Source organism: Ceratotherium simum, chromosome 15 (assembly GCF_057802395.1).
Source record: "Ceratotherium simum simum isolate JZ-2026a chromosome 15, ASM5780239v1, whole genome shotgun sequence".
Classification (NCBI taxonomy): Eukaryota; Metazoa; Chordata; class Mammalia; order Perissodactyla; family Rhinocerotidae; genus Ceratotherium; species Ceratotherium simum.
Genome location: NC_141914.1, coordinates 37420708 through 37443786, shown reverse-complemented (window position 1 = coordinate 37443786; position 23079 = coordinate 37420708). Strand labels below are relative to the sequence as shown.

Below are 23079 nucleotides of genomic sequence, written 5' to 3'. Positions count from 1 at the left end.
TTCTAATCAAAGGTCTATTTTTAAATAAATTTCCTAATTTTAAAATAGTTTGCCTAGGGCCGGCCCCGTGGCTTAGCGGTTAAGTGCCCGCGCTCCGCTGCTGGCGGCCCGGGTTCGAGTCCCGGGCGCGCACCGACGCACTGCTTCTCCGGCCATGCTGAGGCTGCGTCCCACATGCAGCAACTAGAAGGATGTGCAGCTATGACATACAACTGTCTACTGGGGCTTTAGGGGAAAAAAATAAAAAATATAAAATAGTTTGCCTAGCAGATGACTTAAATTCAGTACTAAGGGTTACATAGGGTCACGATAAGGAAAGGCTCTTATCAGAGTTTCAGGGATGCTGGCAGAATTCTAAATGGTGGTTACATAGGTGTTAATTTTGCAAAAATTAAGTGGTATATTAATGTTTTGTGCATTTTTCTGTAATATATAAATTACTTTTTAAAAATGATGAAATAGAACATGTTTACTTAGTATAAGGATAGCAGTGGTTTATTCTGAGTTGTAGGATTATGGATCATTATTTTTTGCTTTTTTTTTCAACTTTTCAAAATGTCTTTTAACTATATTATTTTTAATTGGGATAAGAGAACTAGAAATACTTTTCTTGCTACTTCCAGGGAAAATGATGAGTGTTCTGTTTCATGGTTTGTAATTGAGGTGTCCTGTGAGCCTTGAATGTTTTTTTGTTCCCTCTTGCAGGGACAGGCAGATATGCTAAATCGACTTTACTCCTTTGGGGATTTGCTGATTCTCTTTTCTTTTAAGATAATGGCACTGTTTTATATTTCCTATGTTATGTATGTTTATATGTGCAAGTATCAAACATGTCAATAGAATATAAAACTTTTTTAATCAGAGGAGAGGACACCAGCTGGAACCTGACCTATCTGAAGAAGTGTCAGCCCGACTCCGCCTAGGCAGTGGAAGCAATGGCTTACTCAGGAGGAAAATGTCAATACTTGAGACTAAAGAAAAAAATTGCTCAGGCAAAGAGAGGGATAAAAGGACGGATGATCTTCTTGAACTTACAGAGGTATTGTTTCCTGTGTTGATCAGAATAAGAGGCATGTTTTTAAATAACCTCAGTTATTCAAGACTTGAGTGAATGTTTTATTTTGAAGAGGCTCTCCAGGCAGGGATGAATATATGAAAGAAATCAGGCCTAGGGCTGTTCAGTAACTGGCTGCATTGATTATTAGTGATCTGTGAAGGTGGCCTAAGGGATCAGATTAATGATCAGCAAATGTGGGTAGATATAAGTGTCATGTATCTTGGAATATAATGGGTTCTTTGTAGATTCTTTTTCTAACTTTAAAATATTTTGGGTTACATAGTATGGGTTTTGCATTAGGAATGAGTTCATTGCAGTTTTTTTTTTAAGTGATTATGGTTTACTAAAATGTCCCTTTCATTCATTATTGCACTTGAAAATAGTAAAAACTTATAGAAAATGAGAAAATGAAGGTAGTTAAAAATTCTCATTTTAAAGGTGAGCCCACATCTTGGCTCTTTCTCCATTGTTGTCTTAGTAGGTGGTAGTCAGTCCTATTCAGTGACTGTCTCTTGAGCACTTACTGTATATTGGGCATGCGAGTGGAGAGAGCATGCCACAAAATTGCAAAATTGTGTGCAAGGGGGGAAGCAGTATTAAAAATATTTGGATGTAAATAATTTCTATTGGGTTTATAGATTCAGTCTTATAGCGTAAATATGCATTTATCTGCATAATTCTTTAGAATAATGATGCCATCTATACAATAAGGACTCAGTTGCTAGACTGCTGCCTAGTTTTCCAGTTTCTGCCTGTTTGCTTACTCTCTTCATGTCAAAAATGGATAGTGTGACCTCTTAGGTGTCCTAATTTATTACTTGATGTTTTTAAATAAAAGTTTAGGAGTTAAGTAAAGAAAGTATGAAAATACTTTATTATAGTATTGTGAAAGGAGCAAAGGCCAGGAAGTTAGACACTCCTGAGTTCAAATCTTGGCTCTGCTTTTTAATAGTTATATGATTTTGGACATGTAACTTAAATTCTCTGAGCTTTACTTCTTGTATAAAATGGTAATAATACTTTCCCCCACAAGCAGGGATTAATGATGTACTTCAAGTATCTGGTACCATGTTTGGCTCATATGATAGCCAATGAATGATAGTGGGATAATTGAGACTATATTTTAAATATAAATATTACCAATTATTGTTTCCAGAGCTAATAATTGAACTAACATTTTTTATAACCATTCCTAAGACTGCTTTGTAGTGCTAAGTTTGAATATTTTCATACCTCGATTTAGTAGGTCTTTGATAATAGATTTTTCTCAAGGGTCAGGTATTACAGAAATGAAAAGTGTTTTTCAGGCTCAGACTTGCAGTATCTGATAGTGGTTCTATATTTAAGTAGCAACCTCTGGGCTTTCTAATTCAGGACATGGAAAAGGAAATCGGTAATGCCCTAGGCCATGGCCCACAGGATGAGATCCTAAGTAGTGCTTTCAAACTGCGAATCACTCGAGGAGATATCCAGACCTTGAAGAACTATCACTGGCTCAATGATGAAGTAAGTTGTCTTTTTTTCCCCCTTTGACTATCATTATGCTTAACCATTTACTGTCCATAACCAAAGTGATTTCTACCCAAATATAAGGTGTTGCTAAAGCAGCTTTTAGTTTTATCTAAAACAAAAACATCTTAAACCTTTAAAGATGGTTAATTCTGATTGTTTGCTGCCTTTAATTAGCAATGTTTCTCTCTTCTGCATCTGTGCTTTGTTTCATCCACCACTTCATTTACTAGTCTTCAATGACATTTTAGTAAACCCTGGGTGCAAGTGATGAATGGAAGGAAGCAGCAAGTAATGCTTTATTTATTTATTTAATTTATTATTTATTTATTTATTTAAAAAAATAAATATTTATTTATTCTTATAGGAGCCATTTAATTTTTTCAGTGATAAAGGGATATATTGATCACTAGATGTATACTGCATGTCTTTTTCTTTATTTCATTTGAGTGATAACTGCAAAAATTTGCCCAATTGTCATCTTGTATCCTTATGTATTTAGCTATAGCTAGCTCTTGGTTCTTGTCTATTTTCCAGTTAGACCTTTACCCAACTCCTCAGACCCTGCATTTTCTCCCTCTGCCTTCCTTCCTCTTCCCCTTATGGCTAGTGTCATATAAACACATTCTTGTAAAACTAGAATGTTTTGTTTCATATTATAAATGTCATGTTTATTATAGAAAATTTAGAAAATACAGGAAAAGTGAACAATATTATCGTTCAAAAGTGCCAACACTCAAAAATAAACAAAATATTAATGTTCTGGTATATTTCCTTCCAGTTAATATTTCCACATATTTTTTGTGTGATACAGTTACATACACCTTTTCATTATTGCAGACTTTCTCCTTGAGTTCTTTCTCTTGGCTCTCTTTGTTTTTTTTTTTTTTTAATTTTTTTTGTGAGGAAGATCAACTCTGAGCTAACATCCATGCTAATCCTCCTCTTTTTGCTGAGGAAGACCAGCCCTGAGCTAACATCTATTGCCAATCTTCCTCCTTTTTTTCTCCAAAGCCCCAGTAGATAGTTGTATGCCATAGCTGCACATCCTTCTAGTTGCTGTATGTGGGATGCGGCCTCAGCATGGCCGGAGAAGCAGTGCGTCGGTGCACACCCGGGATCCGAACCTGGGCCGCCAGTAGCGGAGCGCGTGCACTTGACCGCTAAGCCACGGGGCCAGCCCCTTGGCTCTCTTTCTCATATGCCTCAAAAGTATAATTTCATTCCTTCTCAATCCCTCCCATTTTGCACTGATCATTTATTATTTTCCACATTCTGCCATAGACAGTCCTTTTATCCCCTTCCTTAGTATCTTCTCTTCCCTAAGCTTCTTACCTAATTCAGTTAGGTAGAAATTTAGTTTCGATAATATACTTGCCATGTTCTGACATTCACTCTCTTGATATTACAGGTCATTAATTTTTACATGAATCTTCTGGTAGAAAGAAATAAAAAACAAGGGTATCCTGCACTTCATGCATTCAGTACTTTCTTCTATCCCAAATTAAAGTCTGGGGGCTACCAAGCAGTGAAAAGATGGACCAAAGGGGTCAATCTCTTTGAACAGGAACTTATTCTGGTGCCTATTCATCGGAAGGTACACTGGAGCCTGGTGGTGAGTTGAGAGGGTTAATTGTGGGAGTTTGGATAATGACCATTTTCTTCAATAATGAAGGCTACCCTTTTCTGTCCAGTGAAAGTCCCATAGTATAAGTTAAAGGCATACTCTGCAGAGTCCCTTCTTAGTTCTTGAGTTGAACAACTTAGAAAGCTAGAGGACAGTCCCTGTAACTGAGGAGCTTTCATTTTTAACAGGAAAGAGTTTTAGAACACATTGGTTATTTATTAGATTTGTTTACAAGATGGTACAGGTTTATTGTAGAAAAGTAAAAGTAAAAAAAAAAGCAAAGAAAAATCTCATTACTCTGAGAGGACCACTAACGTTTTGGGGAATAAGTTTCTAGGCCTTTCTCTAGGAATAGAAGTATATAATTTTATCGAAATGAAGCTCATATCATCTGTGATGTTGTATAAAAAATGTGTCTTAGAAATCCATTCATGTTGGTACATATATTGATTTGTTAAAAGATGCTTCTCTTCTTAGAAGTAAAATTCTCACTCCTGTTATGGTTGTTTCTGGATGTTTCATTTTTCCATTATAGGTGATAGACCTAAGAAAAAAGTGTCTTAAATATCTGGATTCTATGGGACAAAAGGGTCACAGGATCTGTGAGATTCTCCTGTAAGTAAAGGCTGAAAAACTTGCCTGTTACGTCTTTATACCCTTGTTAGGGATCCTTCTTCTATCTAAATCCTAAGAGGCTCTGGTGGACAGTAGTCTAATGTATAGTGAAGGCTATCTTCCCAATCATTCAGGACTTGACTTGAATCCATCTTTTTGTCTACAAATAACCCAATATCTGATCTTAACTGAGAAGTCTTGTTTAGTAGCATCATTGAAAACAACTTTGTCATCTGTTAATAATGTAAAATATATCTTAGTAGAATCCTGTGATTTGAATTAGAATTCTTTTAGATTGATACATTATTCTGAATGTTCTAAAGAACTGTTAGCTGGGGAGTATTATGCCTCTAAATTCTTAAGCCCACTTATGTGTCTGTGCTTTCCATGATAGTTGGGTTCATCTCATAGAACCCAGAGGTAATTTTTAAATTAAAGCATATGGTTTATAGGCAACTATTTCAAACAGTAATTGCTACAAACCTGCCTTTAAAGCATAGCTACTTACTAGCTATGTAGAGTGGTAACATGAATTTCACAGTGAGGTAGCAAATCAGTAAGACAAGTCTATTTTGAACCTCTTCTGCTGACTGGAAGCCAATGTAGGTACCTGTTTTTCATTTTAGTAAGGATATTTGGATAATTTTAACAAGGATACTTAGTAAGGAACTTGTTGAATGATATGAAGAAAAGTTAATAATGCAATTCTCTGTTTTTCAATTATTGCTTTAGTGTAAAAGATCCTTTTTTTTTTTATAATTTTATTTATTTATTTTTTTTCCCCCAGAGCCCCAGTAGATAGTTGTATGTCATAGCTGCACATCCTTCTAGTTGCTGTATGTGGGATGCGGCCTCAGCATGGCCGGAGAAGCGGTGCGTCGGCTCATGCCCGGGATCCGAACCCGGGCCGCCAGTAGTGGAGCGCGCACACTTAACCGCTAAGCCATGGGGCCGGCCCTAAAAGATCCTTTTTATTCATGGATGTTTATCTTGAATAAAAAGTATAAAGAGGAAATTTTTTTTTGTTATTTATCTTTCTTGTTTCTGAGAGGAAATTTTTTTAAATCATAAAGATACACCAAATTGTTATAAAGCAGTTATTTCCTTCCAGTCTTTTCTGTTTAAGATGTATATAAAATGTGCACACATACATACATGTGCACATACACATACATATATATTATCACATGCATAGAAATGTTCTCATTGGAATCATACAGCAAAGCTTTGTATGCTGCTTATAACAGGATACAAAAAAACCATACTTTTATTACATCCATACTTTTTTCTTTTCTTTCTTTTTTTTAAGTATGAAGAGTTCAGCTCCTGTGGGTATCTGAGGCCCACTCCCTTTCCTGATGTCCCTAGTCCAGCTTTTCTCACGTTTTTTTTCCACTATCCTCCCTGCCGTGAAAAATTTAATTTCTCCATGACAAGAGAAAATAATACTAAGGAATAAGACTTTTTATTTGTTGGGTTGAGCTTTAGAGGGCTAAAAACCATTGGAATCGCCAAGATTTTTGCCTTCCAAGAACCAGTTTTCACCCCCTTGGGGGTGATATTGCTGCCCCACTGCGTGCGCCTGCTCTAGTGTAACCCTGGTTTACCTCATGTGCAGGATAGGATGAGAACTGAGATGCCTGGGTTAAATATGATAAGCCTCTGGAGATTTGGATAAATTTAATCACTCTTAATACTTAACTATCTATCTCTCAAAAATAAGGAGATTCTCTTACATAACCACAATGTTGTTATCCCACAAGAAAATTAGCAATGAGTAATATGTAATATATGGTTCATACTCTCATTTCTTCAGGTATCTGTTAGAGCTTTTCCCCTTAATCCAGGAAGCCAGTTGGGGCTCATGCATATACTTAATATCTCTTTAGTCTCTTTTAATTTAGAATAGTCTTCCTGCCTTTTTCTTGTTTTTCATGGCAATGGCTTTTTTTTTTTTGGTCCAGGCCGGTTACCTTGTTTTAAATCTATTTTTAAGTGAGAAAAAACAAGTTGCAAAATGAAGTACGTTTTTTAATAGAATAAAATGTATGTTTTTAAATTGTGTGTATGGGAGTGGAGCAAAGAACTAGAACACACAGCAAATTAATAGTAATTACTTCTGGAGTAGTTCATATGGGTTCTTGTGCATTGTACATTTTGTATGTTTTAATTTTTTAAAATAAGCATGTACAATTTTTGTAAGCAGAAAAAAAACCCCAAAATTAAATTTAAAAACCAAAAGCAATCACATTTTAAAAAAGCTGATGGAGATGGATCTGAGAATGGCATATCTATTAAACATCATAGTCGTTTTTGTAATTGTAATGGGGTAAGTCTCCACATGAATTCATCAATATATTCCTTGTTGTTTTTTCAGTCAGTATTTACAGGATGAAAGTAAGACCAAAAGAAATATCGATCTGAATCTTTTAGAGTGGAGCCACTACAGCATGAAGCCACATGTAAGTGACGATCATCTATGTTTCAAATATTTTGTTGCACTTACTGACAGTGGCACATTATTTAGACTTGGCTTCCTTCCTCCCCTCACTCACTCATCCTTAGGCATGCGTTGTCCTGAAGTGTACTTCCAAAGAATGATCTACTTCTAAATCTTGAGAAGTTCATTTAACCAAGATGTTTGCTTCTTAGCCTTTATCTTCTTGCTTAAATTGTAAATGTTAACTCTGTGTTAGCATGTCTCAAAAAACTGAAAACAAAAACAATAAATTCAAGTCAGCTGCTTTTCTTGGTTGGCACTAATGAAAGTTTAAAGTTCTTGTTCAAAACTTATCTGGGAATTTTGTGTTTTTAGGTCTTAAGGGTCCTATGCCATGGGTCCTCAGGAGTCAAGTATGCTATTTGTGAATGTGTTTTGGATCTTGCCAGATTTGAATTTCATTCAGGGTTTAAAAATGCATACATCTTTGAGTCCTCGTGGCTTCTTTTTAAAGTAAGCTACATGAATTCAATTTTAGCCCTAACCTGTGTTTAATGGCTCAACTATCTTTATCCAAAAGGATTTTCATTTCTAAGTTGAACAGTTAGAATGGTAAGCTTTGAAATTTCCTGAGAAGAGCATAGGTATAAGAAGAGTCTGTTAGGATGAATCTTGTATTCTGCTATGGGAAATGTAGTCAAGAAAACAAGTTCTCTTCATTTGTATATTGGAGTCTATAGTTCTTTCCACTCTGTGAGAGATGCTGGGCTGGGGAGAAAAGCATGAGGTACCCACCATATGTATGGGTGGTGTGCATGTTCAAACAATCTTTTCTTTTTTACAATAATCATCTGTATTTCTTTGAATAAAAATTGAGCTGTTGTCATCTAGTATGTTTTCTAGCGGTGGAATCAGCCCCTCTGATACTCTTATTATCTTGCGCTGTTATAACTGACAGCCAGAGTGTGTAAGGGGCTGGGCAAGATTAATGCAACTCGGGCCTGGGAGATGTGTGAGCTTACCTCCTGTGGGTTGGGAATCCACAGCCTTTGGTTTATGATGTCCTTAGTGCTGCTTGCAGTAAGCTCTGTTTTTGCCTCAGGACAGAACTGAGGAAACAAGGCACGATTTCCTGATTGGTTAAAGCCTATTAAGAGACTTTTTTCCTTTCTCCTGCTTGCAGCTGTGGGGGTCCAAAGCAGTAGTCTTATTTTCCTGGTGAGGGAAGAGAAGTTAAACTCTGCACTATTGAAGTAGGTTAGTTGTATTCTAAGCATATTTCTGACTAAGCCACACTTAGCCGTTTTCAAAATTTATAAATGCTTCTGAAATAATTCTGAATAGACTTCCTGTTCTGGTAATAATGAGTAATTATGTAATAATGAGTAATTAATAATGGTAATCTTCTTTCTTCTTTCAATTTGGTTTCTTTGTATGAGAGCTGAGAGATAGAACTCTCACTTTGCTTTTTTCTTTCCTTCTGAAAAACATTTTCTATGAGGTCACATACTCCATGTCATGGTTAGTGTTTTTATACCACGTAAAGATTAACTGTCTTTGTGTGTCTCTGTGTTTGTGTAATACCAGATTTAACATTTACCTTTATAATATTGTTTATCAATAATAATATCTAGAAAAAGTCAAAGAAGTTTGTATTTGATGAAATTTTACCCCTTCTTCCCTTCTTTTTTTGTAATTTTAGGAGATTCCTCAACAGTTGAATGGGAGTGATTGTGGAATGTTTACTTGTAAATATGCAGATTATATCTCTAGGGACAAACCTATCACATTTACTCAGGTGAGTGAAGACCCCTCCTCATCCACTTACTTAACAAGGTAAACTTAGTACATGTTGCCAGTGCCTGGCACTAATTAAGCTCTTAATATTGGTAGCCGTGCCTCTTATTATTGCTGTAAACTTTGGCCATAGCCCTATTCTTGCTAGCATTAGGGTTTGTCACTGCATCTGCTCTCAAGTTTATCCTAGTCTTTGGTGGCCAGTGGGACACTTTGCCTATCTCTGAACTCCAGAGTTCACTGGTTCCTGAGTATTACTGATATTTTTAGCCAAAGAAGGAGGCATGTCAGAATATGTAACAGCAAGGGGAAATCAGGCCTTGTGAGAGCTTAAGCCACAGGTCTGAGATGAACCCTGAATACTGCTTTTCCCTTCTGTTCTGGTTATTTTGGGTGCTCCATAACTCTGCCTTTGAGTGGAAATTCAAATATGTTGGGAACTCTTGAGAATTTGTTTGTTATAGTGGGTTGTCAACCTTTTTAGAACCGAGGACTACACCCTTTAAAAAATCTTTTTCTTAAACAGACCTCATTTTGATAGATGTCGTCTACCAAACTATATTTAATGAAGAGTAGGACTGATAACCCCATTCCAAGCTTTTGAGCAACATGAAGTAACTGGGGCTCCCATGCTGAATTAATATAATCCCAGTCTAAAATAAACAGGCACTTCCTATTGGTTAGTTTCAGCAGTTTTACTAAGAATAAATGTGGAATTTTTTACCACATGTTTTGAGCTATTTAAAATAATGTATGAATCCACACGTTAAGACTTTTTAGGCCCTTCCAGGTAGGAAATCACTAGTTTATAGTAAAGTTGTATATTCAGCTATTTATAATGAGACACCAGAAGTACCTCATGGGTATAAACTTTTGATTTCATCAAAAGGAGGACTAGTTGAGTTACAGGTGATTTTGGATTTGTCTTTTGTATGTTGCTGCCTTGAAAATTGGCCCATGTAGTGATTATCAGTTAAAGCAGAATAATATATTAAGCAAAGCATCTCATTCTTTGATGCTTCTAAACAACAAGGAGTTATATGTGCTCTGAACCTAGTGACATAAGATTTGAAGGGGAGAAGTTGCTATTTGAACAGAATTGGCAATGTATAACATTTGGTAGAGCAGAAGGAAATTTGTGGATTTGTTTTTTTCTTTATTCAAATAGAGTTCATGTTTTTCTCATAAAAAAGCAGAATGTTCATTTTAGAATGTTTTGAAAATATAAGTAGAAAAGTTGCCTATTGTGTCCATTTTGGGTATATATTTTTGTTAAGAAATTGTTGTTGGACTCTATTGTGTAATTCTGCACCCTTTGATTTTCCTTAACATGTAAAAATGCTTATGATACACAGAATAATAAACATTATAAACCTCCTTTTTTATGGCTTTATAAGTCTGTATGTAAGTCAAGGCTTACATAAAGGACGTGGACATCGTACTTTGTTTACATGATTACACCTAAAGGCTGTTGACGCTGTGCACATTACTGTGTAATGTATGTGTTGTTTGTGGATTCCTTCATAGCACCAGATGCCTCTCTTCCGGAAGAAGATGGTGTGGGAAATCCTTCATCAGCAGTTGCTGTGAGAATGCCCTGCCCAGTCCCTCTAGCTGCTGGTGGTTCTTTCACAAACGGACGTTTCCATATACCTCATGCATTGTGGGTTAAGAAGTCCCCGCATCACCTCTATTCTCCCACAGGTACTGAGCTGCCAGAAGTGCACGAAGGCCTCTCGCTGCACCCTAGTCCTGAGTCCCGACATGGTGTGCGGAGGGCTGCTTGCAACCCTGTCTGTAAGGCTGTGCCTGCTCAGAGCCCTGGACTATTCAACCCACACAAGAACAAACGCTAATTAATACTTTTGTTTTTTAAGTTTTTTTCCCTATGAATGTGGGAAATGCAGAATTTATTCTATGATTTGTTGTTTTTGTGTGTTTGTTCACGAGTATTCATTCGCTCACTCATTTGCAAACATAATGGGCAGTGGCTGTTTTCTGCTGCTCTTTTACAGTTAACTCTAAATTACTTGTTTGAACTATTTATTTCTGAAAGGAATGTTAATCAAGCTGCCACTCCCTGCTGAAGATCAGGAGGGAAATCAGTGTGGGGAGGAAGGAAGTGTTAATTAACTTCTCTAACGCTGGAGCAGTAACTGCCAACTTGAAGCCGGAGGTCTTTATTTTTTGAGGCTTGAAAATGCCAGGAGAAGCGCTGTGGTGTAGGGCTCTGCCTTTCAGAGGAAGTCTGACACTGCAGCACTGGCACTGTGTTGTGGAAAAGTGGAACTGTGGCCAAGGAACTCTGGCCATCCAAGCGTCTTCAGAAGAGTGTCGTGGTCATCCTAAAGAGACTTCCCTTTCTGGAAATGAGGTGACTTGGCTACTCTTGAAACTGGATTTGAAGTAACTGTAAACCCTCAGTCTGCATTTTCATCCCGGATCTGGTTGAGTATAAACCTCAGAATTGTAAGGGCTGGCCTGAGCTGTTTATTTCAAAAGATACTATTCAATTTAAAGCTATTTTTCCTCAGAGTTTTTTTTTCTATGTATAAAGCTGAAATTAATTTTGTATTCATTAGGATTTACATCCCCCCATTCCACCCCTGCTGAAATTTGTGGAAGAAAATTTAGTACTTGGCTCTGAGGTTGCCAGTTATACAATAATCTATTTTGCATATGAAAGTTTGTATTTAACTTTTTTGTTCATTAAAACCTTACAGTGGTTACACATTTTTAATTTCAGAAAGTTTAGAGTTGGTCAGAACATATTTTGCAAGATCTAGTTCCTAGTGTTGCTTTTCCGATGTAATAAAAGGTTGTCTGGCAGAACCTGAAAAGTATATGCTGAAATGATTTCTAACCCTTTCCCAACTTAACCTCCCAAACTTGTTCTGGTACACGACAGCAAGAGGTAAAACCAGAAAAATTTGGCCTGTGTTAGCTATGAATCAACGTATCTGCCATGTAGAGGGCCCAGGGTGCTCGTCGCAGAGGCACGCTATTGCAGCCACTCTTCTGAGACGTGTAAAGGTCTTGGTGTAGGACCTGGGGCTTGTGATGTGGATTGGAACTGCTGTGCCTACTTGAAGGCCAAACCAGAGGACGTGTGCTTAGGTGATGATTCAAGAGTGAGCCGGTTGTGCTGAGTGTCCCTCCAGCTTAGGCTGCACAGAGAACCCTTCCTGCAGCCTCTGGTCCTTTCTCGAGGCTGCTGGAGCTATGCCAGTGAGTACTGGGATCAGGCAGCTGGTACAGCCAAAAAAGGCCAGGGATTTATTGGGTCAACATTACACTAAAAACCTGGCATTAGTAGGTTTCACCTGAGAATTTAGTACCTTGGTTAAGATTTGTTCCATGTGGGGTAAATCCTGTTAGGAATAGCAGTTTGTATTCTTTCCAAATGAGTGATGCTGGGGGTTCATGTATTTGTATTACAAGTGTTGGAGGGGCTTCTTAGAGCAACTTTCACTGAGCTTTCCCTTAATGCGTACTCTTCAGGATAGCTCTTAATAATCCCCCAGGACATAATGGAATTGATAGGAGCAGAGAGTTAAGGTAGAGAATGGCATTCTACTTAACCCTGAGTTCCTGAATTTAATGAGATACCACAGGCCATGTTTCTAGGCACTGACATGTCTCTCTTGGAGAGAAACTTGTTGGTAATAGGATTTTTATATCTAAACAGTTTATGAGAAAAGCAGTCAGGTGATAAAAACAGCTATTGATTTTATCAGTAGCAAATTATCAGCATTAAAGCCAGTGAGTGGATCGACAGATAGATACATATGTATTTTTTTATTGCAGTAGTTTAGGGGTCTGAAGAAAGGTGGAGTGAACCATTGTTCTTTTTTAGTAGGCAGTCTCTCCTCAAGATTGATAAAGAAGAAAAGAAAAGAAAAAACTGTTGGTGAGCAAGTATCTTTCTCATGTTTGACCTTGTACCAGAGCCAGGATATGGGTGGGAGGGAAACAGACTTGGGGCATAAGGAAGATGTTCTAGAGAGCCCCATATTCTACCTCAGTTACCTAAGGCTATTAGAACTTCTGATCTTTTCCTCCTCTGAAATCCTAAGCACAACTTGGGAAATGCCATGTCGAATGTTGGATGTTTGCCTGCACTGTGAGTTGCTTGGTGCTGGGACCAAAGTGTGGGTGTGGGAAGAATGTGTCCTTGCAGATATATTGAACCTCAAATACAAATAAATAAACAAGGTAGAGAAATTTATGTTTGTAATAACCTTAGTACTATAGTTAGGCTACATTGTTTAAATTGGCTTTTTAGAACTAATTGGGAACCTAATCTCTTTATAATAGTTTGAGAAAAAACTCTAAGCACCCAATATTCAAACAAACTTTTGGTACTTGTTTCTAAGTTGGGGGTCTAGCTGGCTGTATTGCTTTGATAATTTTTGATAATTTTTTGATATATACAAGGGAGGGTTTGGGTGTTTGAAATAGGTGTTGATTTTATCTAATTACCAATAAAGTCATCTCTTTAATTCGGTGGATTTCAAATTATTTTGATTGCAACTCATAGTAATAAATGTATTTTATATTGTGACCAATATACATATGCATATCTATTATGTGATTATATATGGACACAAAAGTTTTACAAAAACATTACTTATCCTTTTTACTTCTCTCTGATAGTTTTATTTCAGTTTTTAGAAAAATGTGGGTTTTGACCACCAAGTTGATTTCTCAATCCACTAATGGATAGAAATCCGCAGTTTGAAAAACACTGCTCTAAATGAACTGATGGCGAGAGGCAAATTATGTTTAAAACTCTAAAGCTTGAGACCATAAAAACATGATAAATGTGGGGCTGTTTTGAGGTGAATCCATCTAAATCTAGGAAAACAGGCCAGAACCTTTCAGACCCTCAGTGGAAATATGTGGTGTAAACAGTTCTTGTTCTTCAGGTTTTTACATGGGCTTTTCCTAAAATGTGTTAAGTAGAAGTCCTGTTACTTCTATGTAGGATGTAAAACAAAGAGTTCTATGGCCCAATGAGTGTGTGTACCATGTGTCTTCCTCCTGGCAGTGCACAGCAAATCTTATAATACATTAATGTCTTAGCCTAACATTTCTGAAAGCTTGGAAGCTGAGCCCTTCTCTGTGCAACACCTGTGGAATTGTTTTATGGAATACACTTTGGAAAATGCCAGAAGCAACACAGAGTTCTTGGAAGCATGTACTTCAAATATACACTGGGGAGGCACCCCTCTCTCCTCCAGCACACACACTGCCTCCTTAAGGGCATATGGTGATCATAAAGTCTATGGTCTCAATTGTATTTTTCTTTAATTGTATCGTAATAGGTGTTCATAGTAGAAAGATAAAATACTGATAAAAGATAATAAGAATTCTGCAAACTCCCTACCCAGAGTTAATAACTTTTAACATTTTGGTATATATACTAGGCTTTTAGTATATACTCCGTCATGTATGTATGAATAAGTATGTGTGTTGTGCATGCTTGCACATTTATATCTATTTTGTTATTAACAAATATAGAATCATACTATGTATATGGCTATCTAACCCCTTTTCCACTTAATTTATCTTGAATATATTTTCATGTCAATAAATATTGACATCATTTTAGTTACTGCATAGTGTTCCAGCGTATGACTGTAACATAATTTATTTACTCCAATATTGCTGGACATACCATCTTGCACAATGTTTGGGTTATTTTCTTAGGAGAAATTCTTAGAATTAAAATTTCTGAGTTAAAGTTAAATATATTAAAAAAAAAATCACCCATTGGTATTTTGACTTTTATTTCTTCTGGCACAGGATGACGACTTGTATCTCCATTGATTTAAGTTTTATATTTTTCATGTGTGGGTCTTCTGGATAAGTTCATTCTGAGATTTAATGTCTCATTTTAGTGGACAGTTTTATCTTTTTTCCAACTACTTTATGAAAAGCTTTTGATTATGGAAATTTTAAGAAATACACAATCATCACCCCCTTTCAGCAGTTATTAAAATGTAGCTAATCTTGATTCACCTTTTCTTTCATAGGGGAAAGGAGAGGAGGGTCTGGAGTATTTTAAAGCAAAACCCTGACATATCATTCTACCTAAATACTTAAGAATGTCTCCCTAACCAAGAATAACCTAAAAAAAAAGCCTATGTCATTTTCACACCTAACAAAATAAGAATTTGCTAATATCATCTAATACTTAGCTCATATTCAGATTTTCCTGATCGTTTAAAAAATGTTTACTTATATTCTTCTAATTAGGATATATAATGGGCTGAATGGTGGCCCCCCAAAAGATATGTCCACATCCTAATCCTTAGAACCTCTGAATATTACCTTCTATGGCAAAGAATGAATACTACCTTCTATGGAAAAAGATATAATTAAGTTAAAGATCTTGAGAAAAAGAATTTATCCTGGATTATCTGGGTGGGTTCTAAGTGTAATCACATGCCTTATAAGAGAAGCAGAGGGAGTTTTGAGACAGAAGAGGAGAAGGTGCTAAAATGGGCCTAGGAAGTGTTTATATTTTATACCTATTTTTGTGGAAAAAAATCTGATTATACATATCTAAAACAAAATCTGGAAAAAGATGCCCAAGTATTAATAATGGTTGTCTGGAAAGGCTCATTACTTTCTACTTTATAAACTTGTGTTTGAAGTTTTTAAAAAAAGAAGAGGAGGTGGCAGTAAGACTATGGAAGCAGAGACTGGAGTGATGCTACCACAAACCAAGAAAGCCTGGAGCCACCAAAGCTAGAAGAGCCTTCAGAGGGAACATGGCCCTACTGACACCTTGATTTGGGACTTCTGGCTCCAGAACTGTGAGGGATAAATTTCTGTTGTTTCAGTCCATCAGATTTGTGGTAGTTAGTTACAGCAGTCTCAAGAAACTAATACAGGATCCAAATAAAATGTACATATTGCCTTTGGTTATTATATCTCTTGAGTCTCTTTTCTTCAACAGTAGTCTTCCTCCTTATACTATTTTTTTATTAGAGAAACTGGTTTTTCTGGTGGAACATCCCATCTTTGGCTTATAGCTCCTTGGTGTTTAACTAGTTCCTCTGTCCCTTGTTATTTCATATAAACTGGTAAGTTCAATCTAGAGGCTTGATCAGATTCAGGTTGAATTTATTAGGAAAGGTTACTTCATTAGTGGTCCTATTGTATCGCATCATGTGGCACATAATGTCTAGTTGTCCCACTTAGCGGTGTTAAGATTGATCAGTGATTCAGGCCATAAGGGTTCCTATCCATCTTTCTCCTCTTGGTTTTAAACTTAATTGCTGATCCATTATTTCATTAAGAGGTACAAAATGGTGATTTTCTGATTCTATCATTTCTTCTGTGTTCATTACCTTGAATTCTTCTATAAAAGAAAAACTTATCAACTATTTGGTTATCCTGAAATGCATTTCATACAGGAACGAGTATATGATGTATATGATGTTACGATTCATTGTAATTATTCTTTTTGATGTTCAGATTGCCCCATTTTAGGTTCCAGTGCCTTTTGACAGAACCCCCCAAGTCTGATTTTGATAGCTTCCTTGCTTAACCAGTATGGTAAAGGCTCATCTTACACATTTCCTGCCCCTGACCTGGAATTGGCCATTTATTAAAGGATTTTTTTAGAGACCAGAATTTGGGCACTATTAATGCTGATTACTACTGGGTTATTGGTGCTTCTTAGGCCTTTACAACAGGTAGGTTAGGAAATACTTTTTCTTCAAAGGAAAAAAAAACCGATTTCCAATTCAAATGTAAGATTCCAAGGTTTTTCTTGATTTTATACTGTAATCTTCAAAATCTTGTTGCTAACAACATCAGCGTAATTACTCGTTTTCTCCTACAGTATACTTATAATAATTTTAAAATAGCAATACCAGCATAACAACTAACAAGTCCACTAAGCAGTTTAAGATTTCTTTGCAATTCTTTTTATTTTTAGACTATATCCCACTAGAGATTCACAGTGAAAATACTCTTTAATCACTTAAAGTGATTATGTCATCAGTTTGACACACAGTTGGATTCATTTGTTCTTGGTGTCCTGGGATTTGCTTTTGTTTTTTAATTACGTAAAACATAAACATTAGTCTAAGAGCAAAACTACAGAACAGGTGCCTTCACAGTTTTGCTTGCTTCACCCTGTTCCCTTCCCTGTGTAGATAATTTTTTATTGGTTTCTAACCTTCCCCTTTTTGAAAAATATCTAGACATGTATGTATTCATATTTCTTTCCTTTCTTACACTTAAGATAGCATATTAAAAACACTTATGCTTCTTGATTTTTTTAAAAACTTAATTTATTCTGGATGTTACTCCTCATTTCAATTCTTTTTACAGCTTCATAACAATCCATTGTTTCAGGGTGCTGTGCTTCATTAGCAGTCCCCTCACGGTGGACGTTTAGGCTGTTGATCTTTTTATGTTACAAATAAGGCTGCAATGCATGTGCCTTGTGCATGTGACTTCCTATTTTTGCTAACATATCTTCGGGATAGATTCCTAGAAGTAGAATTGCTGGGGTGAATACCTAGCATATGTAATTTGCCAAATTTCCTTCCACAGGGGTAGCATAATTTTGTATCACTTCACAGTCTTACCTGCAAAGCCTAAAATATTTATTCTCTATTTACGAAAAGAATTGTCAACCCCTGTCCTATGGCACTGCAGTCCTTAAGGGCCAGCCAGCAGAGAGCATGGAGGAGGTAGTGTAGGCAATTTTTAATGGGCCCAGTTACGTGTGACACAGATCACTTCTGCTCACGTTCCTTTGGCTAGAGCTCAGTCCCATGTCCACGTAGTACTGCAAGGGAGAGCAGGAGACAGTCTGGTTGGGTCCCTAGGAAGAGGAGACCATGGATTTTTGTTCTGCAGCTAGCACTTTGCCACAATTATCAATTTTTGTCTTGTTTATGACACTTTCGGGGTTTTTTTTTTTTTTTTGCCCACTGTCTCCATATACATTTCACACATTTTTGGTCTTTGTTAATATGTGTTTTGGAACTTTATTACTATCATTACTATATTTTGCTTCCTCTCCAAGGGTAATTTTTGATATTTAAATTCAGTTTTAAATTTAATTATATTCAGCTCTGAATTTAGACTTACAACAATTTAAACATTTCTAGTTTAATTGGGTTCAATGCTCATTTTTAGTCTTTTTTTTTTTTAACATGAGTTCTATTTGGCTTTATCTTTCAGTTAGTTGGAAACATTATTTTCAAGGACATAGGAATACTCTTATCTGAATCCTTGCAAATATGAGAATTTTTCTCAAGTTTTCACACATGAAAGATAACTTGACTGGGTATAAAAATTTGAGTCACAGCCCTTTTTCTCCTCAAAACTTGCTTTCTGGCATTTAGCATGGAGCAGAGATATCTGAAACTAGCTTAATTTTTGCTTGTTTTTTGTTTTGTAAGTAACTTTTTTTTTGGTCTGTATCCTATTAGAATTTTAGTTCTATCCAAAAAATATGCCAGAATCTATCTAGATCTAAATCTCTGTTTTTGTATGGTTGTATTAAGATACTAGTTTGTTGCTGTAAAAAAGGCCATAATAATAGTGGTTTGTAAAAGACAGAATTTTCTCTCTCTCAGGTACCAATCTGAGCCTAAGCAGTCCAGCACTGAGGGAGCAGTGTCAGTGTCAGCTTTCCTTAACGCTGGGCTTCCATTTTGTGTTTTAAGATGGCCCTTCCAGCTCCACCCCACACTCACCTCCACATCTGCATTCCATCCAGTAGGAAGGGGGGAGTAGTAGGTACATCATGGAGATGGCAAGTATGCATTTTCCTACCTTTTAAAAAAGTGGTGTCATGAAGCTAGACCATGCCATGCACTGAAGTTTCCCATTCCAGTTCTGTATAGCTTATAATTATTGTCGATTTCCCTTGCTTTTTGGTGTTTAGTTGTTTTTTTAAGTCTGTTTTTGGTGCTAAGTTTTCATCATTTTTGATGTTCAATGAGAAATTGTAAGAAGCAGGCTTGAAGGCTGCTAACCAGAAGCCATTTTTGACTTAAAAGTCCCTTCTTATACATCAATTAGAATCAAAGACTTTGACTGTTGTGTTCAAACTTTTATTTTACGTACAACGAGACAGGTCTCCAAGAGGCTGTGATGTGCACAAGGTTATACAGCTAGTGTACAGACAAGCAGAGAGAAAACTTCTAGGCCTGGGCATTCTCTTATTTTCCTGATGAGAAAATGAGACTCTGGTAAAGGAAAGGGAGATCTAGTCAGAGGTACCTGTCCTGCCTTCAGGCCTGCCCTGGGGTAGTGCAGAGCTCCGCCCTGCTATGCTCCTCCAGTCTCATGCTCTTTCTTGAGCAAAGCCTCCCATGCCTACCACCAGTTACTGTGGCTTTCGAAGGTATATCATGCAGGAGCTAAGGGCTGTATTCCTTCACAATATGATTTTTAAGAGCTGAGAGAAAGCTAGTCCTAGATATGAGGAATAATTGGAGGAACCAAGAGAAGGGAGGATGAGACAGCTGTCTTCAGACATTAGGAGAGTTGTCCTAAGTAAGATATAGCAGCCACTGTGTGTGGATGGTTGTAGGGACAGCAGATTTCAGATCAGTGGAAGGAAGAACTATGAGACTGGGCTGTGCAAATACAGAACGGCCTACCTTAGGAGCTGCGTTTCCCCTCGCTAATGGCGTGGTGAGTTGTTGGAGAGATTTTAGAGGGCATTATTTCATATTAGGAAGGTGGACTGAATGACCTCTAAGGTCCTTTCCCAGTACTACTGTTCTGTGAATCTAGAGTTGAGGATAGGTTTTACTGAGTTCACTGAAGGTGACTGGAAGTAGTTTTGTATGTATGGGAGAATCAGGGACATTCATGAGTCGTAGAAGTCAGTCAATCTTTCATATTGGAAATTGTTGAAATTACAGATAAATTGAGATAGGGATCACGTTGAGTTTAATTTTTCAGAGTTTGCCGATTGCTAGAGGTTATTGGAGGCAAATGGGTATCCTTCTTCACTGTTTATTGTCAGCCCTAAATAGAGGCGTGCCCTAAAATGGGAACAGACCAAGTGCCTTGGATCTATGACCAAGTCACTGCTTTTACAAGAGAATATAGGGAACATTCAGGTCAAGTTAGAATATAATTTTCTATGAGGTTTTCTCCTCATGCCGGCTGTTTCTAAGAGAGCAAGAGCTATTAAGAGCGCTCATTATGGCTTCTAGAAAGACAGTGACTTTATGTGGCTGATGTGAGCCAGAATAGAAAATTAACCTGCATTCGGGGTAAGTCTTAAATTTCAATTCATCAGCACCTTAAGGGGAATGTGGAGAGGAAATAAAAGGCAGCAGCAACAACTGACAGTAAACACCAGGGGAGTTTGCTAGCAGTGTGATTAGACATTAGCGGTAGCAGGCCAAAGAACTCTCCGTTAGGCTTTAAGACAATGAGAGATTTGGATGCATGTACTATTTAGGCTAGTCTTTAAATATCTACAGTTGTGGGCTTCTTTCATAATCATTAAGATGAGGATGCCTCTATTGCCCACATCCTTCCCCAGGGATGTAGGACAAAGACTAGGCCAAATGCTTTTCATACTCCTTATCCCATCTCCGTGTACTCAGTCACTGAGTCATTCAGATCCTAACTGATGCCAGGTTATCAATTTTCCCTGCTTGCCCTTAGAAGTCCAGTGTTTTCTCCCACCCTTGCCTCCTGTCTGTCAAGATGCCTTCTTCCTGTCTAGGGCTAATCCTCTGATTCTTGGTTGAAACCCCTCCAAACTTCTAACTATTCAGTCGATTCTCTTTTTTCCTCATGTTTTTAAGTTCTCCCTCTATGCTGGAATCCTCTTCTAAACTGGAATCCTCTTCTAATTTGCAACCAACCTCTATCACCTTTCCTTTCCAGAGCTCCACGTTGGAGGAAATAAGAATGTCTTGAAGCAGAGGTGGAGGTAAATTAACCAGGACAGAAGGGATGCTCAGGCCTACTCACCAAGTCGAGGAAGATGCTAACATTCAAAACCACTGTGGGTCATGGGTTTTCAATGGGTTCAGTCCAAGGGAGTGGGGAGGGGTTTTTCAAGTCCTGCAGGCTAATGAATAAAACCTTTGTTGTTGAGCTAAGTCTCCATCTAACAACTGTCCTTTTATTTTGCATAATATCATGTTCAATTAGGACTTTCTGGGATGTCAGGGCATCTTGTCAAGATAGAAGTCTGGGATTTATAGCAGAAGAAATGAATACAAAGTTTGTAATAGTTTGAGCCCACATGTGGTGAACTATTCATCAGAGCCCAATGCACACACGCGAAGCTGTTCTTATATACAGTAAGATGGGCTAGGATTTCATCCTGTAAAGGGATGGTCTCATGCTCATGCTGCCCTCGGGAAGCCCAAGAGAACTGAGCCCAAGTGCTAAATAATCTAGCACTTGGGGGTCTCAGAAAATGGGTTGTGGGAAGAACATCTCTGCCTAGGAACAAGGCCAGCTGGTCTCGTTGCTGTCTCCTGCCTCTCTGTGTGGCCTCCCCTTTCACGTCTGCAACTCTAGGACAACTTGTGGGTGCTCTGTACCAGGGCAAGTCAGGCATCACCTGAGCACTTCCTTCTGTCTTTCTCACGTGTTTAGAGACAAATATTTTGGAAATGGGCAGTTTAAGAGCTCGAGTTAACACTCAAATTCTGCCACTTGGAGTAAAGGCCAAGGAGTGAAACCTGAGAAGCAGGGCCTCTTAAGAGAGTGCATTTTTGGAGGTTCTTGTGTCTTTTCTCTCACCCCAATTCCGCTCATCTTGACAGATTCATTACCAAGCCCTTGGCCTGTATTTAAAGCCCTTCCTTTAAAAATGTGCTGTTGCTCTGTCTGTTCATCTGACATGGATGCCTCAACCCAGGGAAGAGCTTTCAGTAATAACCCTGGTTGCTAAGAACTCCGACAGCTTCTCTTGGACCATGGACCTATGGTTTGTCTCCCCCAGAGAGGGCGATGGGTTTGAACTAAATGGGGAGGAGGGAAGGTGTAGCCATAGATACTGGGCTTTCTAATGGCCACATGAAGGAACAGCCTGTTCCTGCCCACGTTCATGCCGACCACAGCAATGAGGAAGAGCTAGCATCTACACGCCATGTGACTGTAAAAGTAAAATCAGCGTCATGGAAATTGGAAATAATGGGAAAATCAGGAGTGGGGATGGAACATTGGTGAGGAACAAATTTTGATTCAGGAGCCCTCAGAGTTTGTTAGAAGGGGCATGTGGCTACTTTGGAATCCCATCAGTTCACCTCCATCTGCCCCTGCTGTGCTATGAACAGTCATCCCCAAAAACCTGACTGCCGATGGTAGTCTAGTGTCAGCTCGTTATTCCTAAGACTGCTTGGACTTTTAGCAGCTCTCTGGTAGACTCCACATGCCTATGAACATAGGCTTATAAATGGAGCAGGACCACTGCCACCCAACCTTTTCACAGCACATTGGTGGGAGTGCCAAGTAGGCTGACCCTGCCCTTCTCTGATCTCTTGGAATACTTACAATCAGGCTTCTGGGGAGGGGTGAGGTACTTCCTCCCTTGAATTGTCAGGCATATTATCTGCCCCTTTCCCCCACATAAAAATAAACTCTTGCCCAGGCCAAGGTTAAAGTTCCTTAAAGATAGGGGCTGGTCGTACCTAGCTCGATATGCTGTCAATCCATCCCTCTACTTCTGTGGTTCTCAAACCTTAGCAGGCATAGGAATCACCCAGAGGGCTTGTTGCAACAGACTGCTGGGCCCCACCCCCAGAACTTCTGATTCAAGGTGGACCCCAAGAATCTGCATTTCTAACAAGTTCCCAGGTGATATTGCTGCTGCTGGTCTGGAGACCACACTTTGAAAGCCATTGACCTAGTTTAGCTTCTCCCAAAATTCCCTGGAGAAGCCAGCCTCCTCAGAGTAGCTCCCCAGTCCTGACTGTGTATGTTGTCCATTTCTCTCGTCCCCTCAGAGCTGGGACTCAGCTGACACTGGGGGATGGGCAATACTTAGTAAAATAAGAGACCAAGACACCAGGA

General features: G+C 38.0%; 1 protein-coding gene across 2 annotated transcripts in view; it reads left to right on the top strand.

The window, feature by feature from the left end:
• The window catches only part of SENP2 (SUMO specific peptidase 2), a 33923-nt gene extending 22038 nt beyond the window's left edge, over positions 1 to 11885 (top strand). For both annotated transcript variants that reach the window (XM_087439895.1, XM_004424619.3), the window contains exons 11-17: positions 863 to 1039; positions 2432 to 2563; positions 3978 to 4181; positions 4729 to 4808; positions 7186 to 7270; positions 8951 to 9046; positions 10573 to 11885. In XM_087439895.1, the coding sequence (XP_087296021.1) occupies positions 863 to 1039; positions 2432 to 2563; positions 3978 to 4181; positions 4729 to 4808; positions 7186 to 7270; positions 8951 to 9046; positions 10573 to 10635 (837 nt within the window). In that variant the 3' untranslated portion in view covers positions 10636 to 11885. The remainder of the gene's footprint in view (positions 1 to 862; positions 1040 to 2431; positions 2564 to 3977; positions 4182 to 4728; positions 4809 to 7185; positions 7271 to 8950; positions 9047 to 10572) is intronic.
• Positions 11886 to 23079: the final 11194 nt, after the last annotated feature.